The 12,868-nt window shown below is 47.8% G+C and overlaps 1 protein-coding gene across 2 annotated transcripts in view; it reads left to right on the top strand.

Moving 5' to 3' along the window:
* plekhh1 (pleckstrin homology domain containing, family H (with MyTH4 domain) member 1) overlaps nt 1–12,868 on the top strand; it is a 142,299-nt gene that overhangs the window by 34,359 nt on the left and 95,072 nt on the right. Inside the window, exons 3-4 of one of the 2 annotated variants that reach the window (XM_078406158.1) lie at nt 6,392–6,541; nt 10,157–10,240. In XM_078406158.1, the coding sequence (XP_078262284.1) occupies nt 6,392–6,541; nt 10,157–10,240 (234 nt within the window). The remainder of the gene's footprint in view (nt 1–6,391; nt 6,542–10,156; nt 10,241–12,868) is intronic. The other variant, XM_078406159.1, reaches the window with a different exon arrangement.

Here is a 12,868-nt window from a genome sequence, read left to right as displayed (position 1 = left end):
TCAGTCAGAGAGTTGTGAATCTGTGGAATTCTCTGCCTCAGAAGGCAGTGGAGGCCAGTTCTCTAAATGCATTCAAGAGAGAGCTAGATAGAGCTCTTAAGGATAGCGGAGTCAGGGGGTATGGGGAGAAGGCAGGAACGGGGTACTGATTGAGAATGATCAGCCATGATCACATTGAATGGTGGTGCTGGCTCGAAGGGCCGAATGGCCTACTCCTGCACCTATTGTCTATTGTCTAATTAAAGATCATTTCCTTTGGTTTTGATGATTTTTTTTCCTTTCTTGGCTTGCATGGAGCAGTGTCCTGGAGATTAATCTTCTGTAGCTGGAGAGTCAGGATCAGGCCCGGTGGTTTCCACAACCCAATGGAGGCTAATATTTATATTAGGGACTCCTACCCACTGCAGTACCCCAGTGTATCCAGGGGAAGGCTTCATCTCCAAACAAACAAGCAAATGAGGCAACAAACAATGGCAGCAATGGTGTGCTTCTTTACATTTGTTCTGGATGCTTTTGTTGTTTAGGTGATGGAGATTCAGGGCCAAGGCTGTTTGCCTGAATGGAAATGATTGGGCCCATTGTAGCTGTTGGATAGATTCTTGATTTAGTTTAGAGATACAGCGCGGAAACAGGCCCTTTCGGCCCACCGGGTCCGCGCCGCCCAGCGATCCCCGCACACTAACACTATCCTACACCCACTAGGGACAATTTTTTAAAAACATTTACCAAGCCAATTAACCTACATACCTGTACGTCTTTGGAGTGTGGGACGAAACTGAAGATCTCGGAGAAAACCCACGCAGGCCATGGGGAGAACGTACAAACTCCGTACAGATGGCACCCGTAGTCGGGATTGAACCCGGGTCTCTGGCGCTGCATTCGCTGTAAGGCAACAACTCTACCGCTGCGCCACCGTGACCGCCCAGTACGTGTTTAGTACGGGTGTCACGGGTTATGGGGAGAAGGCAGGAGAATGGGGTGAGGAGGGAGAGATAGATCAGCCGTGGTTGAATGGCGGGGTAGACTTGATGGACCGAATGGCCTAACTCTACTTCCATTCCTTATGACCTTATGACCCCAGGAGTGCATTTTGATTAGTTCTTCTCCCCCCACCAGTCTTGCGACTGGTGAAACTGCTCGTGTTCAAATCCCGCTCCAGAGCAAACCCGATGGATTTGGGATTGGGAAGGGAGTGGCAATGAGTGGCAACTGAGGTGGGAGAACATAATGGCTAAACATGTTTGCCCTGTCTGAATTGTCCGAAGAAGGATCGTCCGACCCGCAACGTCACCTATCCATGTTCTCCGGTGATGCCGCTGAGTTACCCCAGCACTTTGGGTCCTTTTTCCTTCTTCCACGCGGGCTTGGACAACATGTCTGTCCTTCCTCGCATTGCCACTGCACATTGCGCCCCCATCATTTGCCACATAACCCCAGAGAGCTAGAAAAAGAGTTTTAACACTCCACCCCAGGCCCCGGCCGGCGACAGTTACCTCGATGGATCGTGGAAGGAATTCTGAGGATCAGCCCGCAGGTTTTGTCCAATTATTCAATTAACAAGGAAGGAAGCAAGGCCATTATTGAGACTGTGTGAAGAGAGACACAAAAAGCTGGAGTAACTCAGCGGGACAGGCAGCATCTCTGGAGAGAAGGAATGGGTGATGTTTTGGGACGAGACCCGAAACGTCACCCATTCCTTCTCTCCAGAGATGCTGCCTGTCCCGCTGAGTTACTCCAGCTTTTTGTGTCAATCTTCGGTTTAAACCAGCACCTGCAGTTCCTTCTTACACATTGAGACAGTGTGTGTGAGTGTGTATGAGAGTGTGTGTGTGAGTGAATGAATGTGTGGGTGTGTGAGTGTATGAGAGTGTGTGTGTGTGTGTGTGAGTGAATGAATGTGTGAGTGTGTGTGAGTGTGTGTGTGTGAATGAATGAGTGAATGAATGTGTGTGTGTGAGTGTATGAGAGTGTGAGTGTGTATGAGTGAATGAATGTGTGTGAGTGAATGAGTGAATGAATGGGTGTGTGAGTGAATGTGTGTGTGGGTGTGTGAGTGTGTGTATGAGTGTGTATGAGAGTGTGTGTGAGTGAATGTGTGTGTGGGTGAGTGAATGAGTGAATAAGTGTGTGTGTGAGTGAATGTGTGTGTGGGTGTGTGTATGAGAGTGTGTGTGAGTGAATGTGTGTGTGGGTGTGTGAGTGTATAAGTGTGTGTGTGAGTGAATGTGTGTGTGGGTGTGTGAGTGTGTATGAGTGTGTGAGTAAATGAGTGAATGAATGTGTGTGTGTGTGAGTGTGTATGAGAGTGTGTGTGTGAGTGAATGAGTGAATGAATGGGTGTGTGGGAGTGTGAGTGGGTGTGAGTGTGTATGAGAGTGTGTATGGGTGAATGAATGTGTGAGTGTGTGTGAGAGTGTGTGTGAGTGAAAGTGAATGAATGCGTGTGTGAGTGTGAGTGTGGGCAGAAGGGGTGGGGGATGGTAAAGGATGTGTCTTTCCCACACTCTAGTGGCTGAAGTGTCAATACCTGTCTCTGCAGGGTGCAGTCACAGAGTAGTGTAGCGTCAACACCAGGGAGGCCCCCCTACCTTCATCTATTATTGTCTGTAGAACAGATTTACCATCCCCTGTTTTTGTGTGTGTGTGTGAGTGTGGGGGGGGGGGGGGGTGGGGGGGGGAGGGAGTTATAGGGGTATTTTGGACTGTGACCTTGGGAGAATGGATGGCTTCAGGTTACAAGCCAATACCAGTTTTGTTTAGCCAATGTTAGGCCAATGTTAGGGGCAGACTTTAAACAAACCTGGGTGGTCATTTTGTGTCTTTGGTTCCGTCCTTTACCCTTATAAACATCAGGGTAAAGAAAATACGCCGCCGAGCTGTATCAGCGAAGGGAGTGAGCAAGCAGATGTGGATGTTAACAAAACGACAACATCGCAAAGTGCTGTATTGGGTGAATGCAGGGAAAGTGTTTTGGCTCATTGGGTTTTCCCCAATACTAAGGTATATCAGTGCATTGGTGATGTTTCAGGTTGGACCCATCTTCAGGCTCCATGGAAAGGCAACATGTCAGGTCAGGACTGTTCGTCAGTCTGAGGGAGAGGCAGAAGCCGAAATGTCAGCTCTCCGTGTTCTCCACAGACGCTGCCTGACCCGCTGAGTTGCTCCAGCACTTCGTCTGCTGCAGTTGTACAGGGCATTGGTGAGACCACACCTGGAGTATTGCGTACAGTTTTGGTCTCCTAATCTGAGGAAAGACATTCTTGCCATAGAGGGAGTACGGAGAAGGTTCACCAGACTGATTCCTGGGATGGCATGACTTTCATATGAACAAAGACTGGATAGACTCGGCTTGTACTCGCTGGAATTTAGAAGATTGCGGGGGGATCTTATAGAAACTTACAAATTCTTAAGGGGTTGGACAGGCTAGATGCAGGAAGATTGTTCCAGATGTTGGGGAAGTCCAGAACAAGGGGTCACAGTTTAAGGATAAGGGGGAAGTCTTTTAGGACCGAGATGAGAAAGTTTTTTTTCACACAGAGAGTGGTGAGTCTGTGGAATTCTCTGCCACAGAAGGTAGTTGAGGCCAGTTCATTGGCTATATTTAAGAGGGAGTTAGATGTGGCCCTTGTGGCTAAAGGGATCAGCGGGTATGGAGAGAAGGCAGGTACGGGATACTGAGTTGGATGATCATATTGAATGGCGGTGCAGGCTCGAAGGGCCGAATGGCCTACTCCTGCACCTATTTTCTATGTTTCTATGTCTCCTGCTGGGGCTGTGGAGCTCTGCGCTATCAGAGATACCGCACTTTAAATGTGATCGTCTCTCTCCTTTTGCTGTTCATGTTGATCTTGCGATGTGCAGATCAACTTCCACTGCCCTTCTTCACTAGGCCCATTATACTTCGTAGTTTAGATTAGAATTACAGCATGAAACAGACCCCCTGCCCACTGAGTCCACGCTAACCATTGATCTCCCGTACACTAGCTTTATGATCTGCACACTAGGGGCAACTTACAGAAGCCAATTGACCTACAAGCATTAGACTTTAGAGATACAATAGACAATAGACAATAGGTGCAGGAGGAGGCCATTCGGCCCTTTGAGCCAGCACCACCATTCAATGTGATCATGGCTGATCATTCTCAATCAGTACCCCGTTTCTGCCTTCTCCCCATACCCCCTGACTCCGCTATCATTAAGAGCTCTATCTAGCTCTCTCTTGAAAGCATTCAGAGAATTGGCCTCCACTGCCTTCTGAGGCAGAGAATTCCACAGATTCACAACTCTCTGACTGAAAAAGTTTTTTCCTCATCTCCGTTCTAAATGGCCTACCCCTTATTCTTAAACTGTGGCCCCTGGTTCTGGACTCCCCCAACATTTGGGAACATGTTTCCTGCCTCTAACATGTCCAACCCCTTAATAATCTTATACGTTTCGATAAGATCCCCTCTCATCCTTCTAAATTCCAGTGTATACAAGCCTAGCCGCTCCAGTCTTTCAACATATGACAGTCCCGCCATTCCGGGAATTAACCTAGTAAACCTACGCTGCACGCCCTCAATAGCAAGAATATCCTTCCTCAAATTTGGAGACCAAAACTGCACACAGTACTCCAGGTGCAGTCTCACTAGGGCCCTGTACAACTGCAGAAGGACCTCTTTGCTCCTATACTCAACTCCTCTTGTTATGAAGGCCAACATTCCATTGGCTTTCTTCACTACGGTGTGGAAACAAGCCCTTTGGCCCACCGAGCCCGTGCCGACGCGCAATCCACGTCTACCAGCTCTACCCTACACACTGGAGACAATTTACAGAAGGTAATTAACGTGAAAATCTGTCCATCTTTGGAGTGTGGGAGGAAACCAGAGCACCTGGAAAAAGCACAGGTGGTCATTGGGAGAACGTACAAACTCTGAACAGACATAACCTGTAGTCAGGTATTTATTTCACAAAATGCTGGAGTAACTCAGCAGGTCAGGGAGCATCTCAGGAGAGAAGGAATGGGTGATGTTTCGGGTTACTCCAGCATTTTGTGAAATAAATACCTTCGATATGTACCAGCATCTGCAGTTATTTTCTTACATAGCCTGTAGTCAGGATCGAACTTGGGTCTCTGGCGCTGTAAGGCAGCAACTCTACCGCTGTGCCGCCTACCCATAATCCCTGGCTTCTATTTTTTTTTAATCCTTTATTGATGGTGGAGCAGTTTTGGTTTGGTTGTTTTAATGAAATGCAAAAGCTAAGATATGCACAGCATTGTCTCACTAACAGTGAAATGAGACCGATACCTGTTGACAATCGGTTGGTTGAGAGCCAAACGGCAGGAGGACACTGGACACTGGAAAGAAATCCTCTGCCCGACTCTGAAATGGTTCCTTTGGGTCTTTCATGGCCAACAAAGGATCACTGGCATCAGTGCGGTACTCCCTCATGAACAGGCTCAGTCTGAAGAAGGCTCTCGACCCGAAACATCACCCATTCCTTCTCTCTAGAGATGCTGCCTGTCCAGCATTTTGTGTCTATCTTTGGTGTAAACCAGTCTCTACAATACGATACAACTTTATTCATCCCCGCAGGGAAATTGGTCTGCCAGTAGTCATAACACTGGCTACAAGGTACACGAAAACCTGAAATTAAAATTAAATTAAAAGTGAAAAAAAGAAAGAAAAAGACAAGCGACTGTTGGCTTAACTGCGCCTTAACTTAATCTGCAGTTCCTTCCTGCACAAGAGCTTTATGCACAACCTCTGAGCATGACGCGTAGCCATCCAGCTCGAGGTGAGAGTGCTGCCCCACTGATTTCTGAAAGACTCATGCTAGCCAGAGCCATGGGGCCGCACCTACAAGATGGAGGAAGAAACTAAAGTGGAGCACTTCGGCGAGGGACGCCTTGACATTCCTCCTCTCCTCCCCCAACGCATTACATCACAAGCTTTTGGAAGCCACGGTGGCGCAGCGGTAGAGTTGCTGCCTTACAGCGCTTACAGCGCCAGAGACCCGGGTTTGATCCCGACTGTATGGAGTTTGTACGTTCTCCCCGTGACCTGCGTGGGTTTTCTCCGAGATCTTCGGTTTCCTCCACACTCCAAAGACGTACAGGTTTGTAGGTTAATTGACTGGGTAAATGTAAAAATTGTCCCTAGTGTGTGTAGGATAGTGTTAATGTACGGGGATCGTTGGGCGGCGCGGACTTGGTGGGCCGAAGGGCCTGTTTCCACGCTGTATCTCTAAATCTAAACTAAACGTTCGATAGCCAGAAGGGCACATCTTATCCTCGATTCCCACAGCTTCACCTAACACAATTGATTCCTTTAACGTTAATCCGTATTTAATGACACTTCCAACATGGAGCGTTTCCACTAACATTTGCTTTTCATTTAAACCTCATCAGGTCCAGGCTTTAAAGGAGAAACTGAAAGCAGCCAATATCCAGACCAGTGAATCGGAGAATAGTTTATTCAGAAGGTACCATGAGATGACCAACACACTCCAGGAAAAGGACGATTTGGTTCAGAGGCTGGAACAGCAGTTGGAGGACCAGGTACCATGGCCACGGAGATACCGTCTGATATAGGTCCCACAGTTGTAATCAGTTTAGGCTTTTCGGAGAACAGCAAGAGCTCGACAAATCTTCCTTTGAGGAATAAAATCTTTGGCTTTGTAAATCTACTGAGCCAGACTGCCTCCGTTTACTCAGTACACTGATCGGTAGCTTTTTAAAGAAAGACGGGGCATTTCATTCGTGAAGGGGTGGGACAATATCCTTCTTCTGCTCACCACCTGAAGGCTTTGCCCCATCCCTTGAAAGATGGTGAAGGGCCTTCTTACCTTGTGAACCATTGCAATGGTCATCTGAGACTTCCAGAAGCGCACCCTTGCATAAGAACTATAGAGGCGGGCAGCATCTGAAGTAGGTATGAGGAGTTTTCACAAGTCTCTGGGGCAGTGCTGTGCAGAGGTGTGCAGTGACCCACACCTCACCAGTCTACTCGGCAATGCTGTTGTAGGGCGCAGTCCATCCATCTATTTAGCATTGGGCTTGGACAGCTTGCTCTGATGACATTGCACCAAGAAAATTGCAAGAGATTCCACAGGTACATTCAGAATCAAAGGGTGGCTACGGAAAGATTAGGTCCCCCTTAGAGATCAGCATGGCCATCTTTGTGTAAAGCCACAAGTGACGTGACCACAATATCACTCATCTGTTGTTATTGAAGAGTAGCTCATGGAAGCTAGGAACCTGAGACGTCGGAGTTGTGATGTGACCACAATATCACTCATCTGTCGTTATTGAAGAGTAGCTCATGGAAGCTAGGAAACTGAGATGTCGGAGTTGTGAAGTCTTGGATCATTAATGAATTACCAAAAGAGCAATTGCATCCTTGGATCTTGTGGGAAGTGAAGAAGGAACTTGTGGAGGCCCTTGTAGAGATGTGTGCTTCATCTTTAGCCACAGGTGGCGTTCTAGTTGACGAGAGAGTGGCTCATGTACTGTTATTTAAGAAGGGCAACAAGGACAAGCCAAGGAACTGCAGGCTTGATGTCGGTGGTGGGAAAGTTGTTGGAGGAGATTCATTGGGACAGGAGTGGCGCACGTTTGGATAAGCACGGATTAGCCAGAGATAGTCTTTGTGCCTGGGAAATCATGTCTCCCAATTCTGATCCTTTTTAATAAGGTCACCATGAGGATTGATGTGGGCTGGACAGTGGACGCTAGCAAAGCCAAAGACAATAGATAATAGACAATAGGTGCAGGAGGAGGCCATTCGGCCCTTCGAGCCAGCACCACCATTCAATGTGATCACGGCTGATCATTCTCAATCAGTACCCCGTTCCTGCCTTCTCCCCATACACCCTCACTCCGCTATCCTTCAGAGCTCTATCTAGCTCTCTCTTGAAAGCATTCAGAGAACTGGCCTCCACTGCCTTCTGAGGCAGTGAATTCCACAGATTTACAACTCTCTGACTGAAAAGGTTTTACGTCATCTCCGTTCTAAATGGCCTACCCCTTATTCTTAAACTGTGGCCCCTGGTTCTGGACTCCCCCAACATTTGGGAACATGTTTCCTGCCTCTAAAGTGTCCAACCCCTTAATAATCTTATACGTCTCGATAAGATCTCCTCTCATCCTTCTAAATTCCAGTGTATACAAACCTAGTCGCTCCAGTCTTTCAACATACGACAGTCCCGCCATTCCGGGAATTAACCTAGTGAACCTACGCTGCACGCCCTCAATAGCAAGAATATCCTTCCTCAGATTTGGAGACCAAAACTGCACACAGTAGTAGACCAAGTTCCCAGGTAGTAGACTAGTCAGGAAGATTAGTGAGCTGGACAATTTAATTCAAAATTGACTTGGAAGAAGGAGTCAAAAGGTAGATGTGGAGGGTTGTTTTTCCGATCGGAGGCTTGTGATCGATGGAGTGGCACAGGGTCGGTCCTGGCTCTGCCGCTACTTGCTAATTGCAACAATGATTTGGATGACAATGTCGTTAATATTGTTAGTAAATTTGCAGGTGACTACCAAATAGATGGCATGATGCTCAGTGAGGAAGGATGTCTAAGTTTACAACAGGATCTAGATTGGTTGGGAAGGTGGGCCATGAAATGGCAAATGGAATTTAAGTGTGAGTGGTTGCCACTTGGCATGTCAAACCAGGGCAGGACTTGCACATTAAATGGTGGAGCCCTGGAGTGTGTTGTGGAACCAAGAGATCAGGGAGCACAGGTGCATAGTTCCCTAAATATGGCGAAGTCAGGTAGACAGTGTGGCGAAGAAGGGTTTGGCATGGTTCACTTCATTGCACAAGATATTGCGTACAAATGGTTAGACATCATGATGCAGCTGTACAAGTCGTTGGTAAAGTCGTTGGGCGGCACGGTGGCGCAATGGTAGAGTTGCTGCCTTACAGCGAATGCAGCGCCGGAGACTCAGGTTCGATCCTGACTACGGGCCCCGTCTGTACAGAGTTTGTACGTTCTCCCCGTGACATGCCTGGGTTTTCTCCGAGATCTTCGGTTTCCTCCCACACTCCAAAGATGTACAGGTACATAGGTTAATTGACTGGGTAAATGTGTTTTTTTTAATTGTCCCTAGTGTGTGTAGGATAGTGTTAATGTGTGGGATCGCTGGGCGGCGTGGACTCGGTGGGCCGAAGGGCCTGTTTCCGCGCTGTATCTCTAAATCTAAAAAAAAATCTAAAATCTAAAACCACCCTCGGGAGTACTTTGTGCATTCTGCTTCCACAGCGCTCGGAAGGATGTCAGTAAGTTTGGAGAGGGTGCAAACGAGATTCACCTTCATATTACCTCGGATTTGGCCATGAATTATGTGAAGGGATTGGATCGGCTTGCACTGTCGAACACAGGAGGCTGAGGGAAAATATAATTGTGACGTACAAGATCATCAGGCTCATGGATAAACTGAACGCTCACAGGTTTTATCCCCTGGATACTTAAGGGGTTGGACAGGTTAGATGCGGGAAGATTGTTCCCGATGTTGGGGAAGTCCAAAACCAGGGGTCACAGCTTAAGGATAAGGAGGAAGTCTTTTAGGACCGAGATGAGAAAGGTTTTTTTCACACAGAGAATGGTGAGTCCGTGGAATTCTCTGCCACAGAAGGTGGTTGAGGCCAGTTCATTGGCTATATTTAAGAGGGAGTTAGATGTGGCCCTTGTGGCTAAAGGGATCAGGGGGTATGGAGAGAAGGCAGGTACAGGTTACTGAGCTGGATGATCAGCCATGATCATATTGAATGGCGGTGCAGGCTCGAAGGGCTGAATGGCCTACTCCTGCACCTATTTTCTATGTTTCTATGTTTCTATGATACAAGCTTCTCAAACTGGAGGCTTTAAGCTTAAGGCGAGAGGGAAGAGTTAAAAGGGATCTCGGAGGCAACCTTTTCACCCAGAGGCTCGTTCTACCTGGATGAACTGCCAGAGGAAGCTACAGAAACAGATACAATTACAATTATAAAAAACATATATATATATATATATATATATGTATGTATGTATGTATGTGTATGTATGTAAATATGTATGTATGTACATATGTATGTATATATGTATATTTATATATATACACATGTAACAATTGGTGCTTCCACAAGGTTTAAAGCTCAAAACTCATTTTGATTTTGTCTTTTTCCCTCAGAATAAGCTGAGAGGCCAGGAGGCAAAGATAATTGAAGAGAAGGCGGCCAGAATCAAGGAATGGGTGACGTTTAAGCTAAGAGAAGTAAGTCCCTGGTTCTGGCTTGTGGTGGAGTCTTGATGTGATTTTGTCGTGTGTTTTTGAAAAACCACGGGAAATCTCCTGCCAATGGAATAAATTCTTCAGGGTCATCGAGCTGAACAGCACAGAAACGTTCCCTGTGACCCACCATGTCTGTGGTGACCATCAACCACCCATTTTGCTAATACCACACTGATGCCATTTTATTCTCTCCACTTTCCCATTACAGCCCAACCCCCCCAAAAAAAGTCTTCACCTTTCACCAACACACGAGAGGCAATTGGCAGTGGACAATTCAGCTAATAACCTGCACGTCTTTGGGGTGAGGGGGGAATCCAGAGCTTCCGTGGGAAACCCATGTGATCGCAGGTAGACTCCACACCAGTAGCATCCAGGGTCAGGATTGAACCCCAGTCACTGGAGGCAAGAGGCAGCGGCACGATGGCGCAGCGGTAGAGTTGCTGCCTTACAGCGAATGCGGCGTCGGAGACCTGGGTTCGATCCTGATTACGGGTGCTGTCTGTATGGAGTTTGTACGTTCTCCCCGTGACCTGCGTGGGTTTTCTCCGAGATCTTCGGTTTCCTCCCACACTCCAAAGACGTACAGGTTTGTAGGTTAATTGGCTTGGAAAATGTTTTTGTGAGTATAAGATAGTGTTAGTGTGCGGGGATCGCTGGTCGGTGCGGACCCGGTGGGCCGAAAGGGCCTGTTTCCGCGCTGTATCTCTAAACTGAACTAAACTGAACATCAAGACGCGCCAACGTGCCATCTGTCTGGAAAGTCCAGTGAGGACCCCTGCAATGGGACATTTTTTAAATTTACTGCCAGCAATGCCCACGACCCTTAACTGACCATTTATGTAAAGTGAAGACGACAAAGAATCCTGTTCTTCCTGGGTTATTTCACGGACGCTCCCTGCCCTCCCGCTCCGTGCTGCGGAACTGCAGTCAGCCTTCGCTGAGCCCGAGGGGAGCAGCCGGGTGTTCCTTTCCCACCCGCACGGCATAGACCGCACATCCAAAGAGAAAGATGGCAGACAGAGAGAGAGTGCATCTTATTCGCTGCTCGAGGATGAGGACAACGTCCTTATCCAGCTTCCCACCTGAAGACCTGGTGAAGAGAGAGCTAGATAGAGCTCTTAAGGATAGCGGAGTCAGGGGGTATGGGGAGAAGGCAGGAACGGGGTACTGATTGAGAATGATCAGCCAGGATCACATTGAATGGCGGTGCTGGCTCAAAGGGCCGAATGGCCTCCTCCTGCACCTATTGTCTATTGTCTATTGTCTATTGACCTCGCCCCGTCACAAGAGTCCCCTCTTGATCTCATAAGGTCATAAGGGACAGGAGTAGAACTAGGCCATTCGGCCCATCAAGTCTGCTCCGCCATTCTGGCTGGGGGGCAGTGTGAACTGTGAGGAAGATGCTATGAGGTTGCAGGGTGACTTGGACAGGTTGTGTGAGTGGGCGGATGCATGGCAGATGCAGTTTAATGTGGATAAGTGTGAGGTTATCCACTTTGGTGGTAAGAATAGGAAGGCAGATTATTTATCTGAATGGTGTCAAGTTAGGAAAAGGGGACGTACAACGAGATCTGGGTGTCCTAGTGCATCAGTCACTGAAAGTAGGCATGCAGGTACAGCAGGCAGTGAAGAAAGCTAATGGCATGTTGGCCGTCATGACAAGAGGAGTTGAGTATAGGAGCAAAGAGGTCCTTCTGCAGTTGTACAGGGCCCAAGTGAGACCACACCTGGAGTACTGTGTGCAGTTTTGGTCTCCAAATTTGAGGAAGGATATTCTTGCTGTTGAGGGCGTGCAGCGTAGGTTTACTAGGTTAATTCCCGGAATGGCTGGACTGTCATATGTTGAAAGACTGGAGCGACTAGGCTTGTATACACTGGAATTTAGAAGGATGAGAGGGGATCTTATCGAAACATATGAGATTATTAAGGGATTGGACACGTTAGAGGCAGGAAACATGTTCTCAATGTTGGGGGAGTCCAGAACCAGGGGCCACAGTTTAAGAATAAGGGGTAGGCCATTTAGAACTGAGATGAGGAAAAACTTTTTCAGTCAGAGAGTTGTGAATCTGTGGAATTCTCTGCCTCAGAAGGCAGTGGAGGCCAATTCTCTGAATGCATTCAAGAGAGAGCTAGATAGAGCTCTTAAGGATAGCGGAGTCAGGGGGAACGGGGAGAAGGCAGGAACGGGGTACTGATTGAGAATGATCAGCCATGATCACATTGAATGGCGGTGCTGGCTCGAAGGGCCGAATGGCCTCCTCCTGCACCTATTGTCTATTTTCTATTCAATCATGTCTAATCTATCTCTCCCTCCTAACCCCATTCTCCCGCCTTCTCCCCATAAACTCTGACACCCATACTAATCAAGAATCTCTGCTCACATGTGCCTTCCAGCATAGAGTGTCGAGACAATGATGAGCAAGAGGAACAGCATGGTCTCATTCTCCCTGTATTCTCCCCATTCCCCCACCAACCCCTATCTTTGCGGATTCTGCAAGAAGCCAGTTGGAACAGGGTCACAGCTGGACCCTTCCTGCACCAAGTGCCCGACCCCATCATTGTGGAGCCTCGGTATATTCCCTGCTCTCTGGCCTGCCGGGACCATCACAT

This window comes from Rhinoraja longicauda, chromosome 10 (assembly GCF_053455715.1).
Source record: "Rhinoraja longicauda isolate Sanriku21f chromosome 10, sRhiLon1.1, whole genome shotgun sequence".
Classification (NCBI taxonomy): Eukaryota; Metazoa; Chordata; class Chondrichthyes; order Rajiformes; family Arhynchobatidae; genus Rhinoraja; species Rhinoraja longicauda.
The sequence above is the reverse complement of the archived record's forward strand: the minus strand, read 5'-3'. Positions and strand labels throughout refer to the sequence as shown.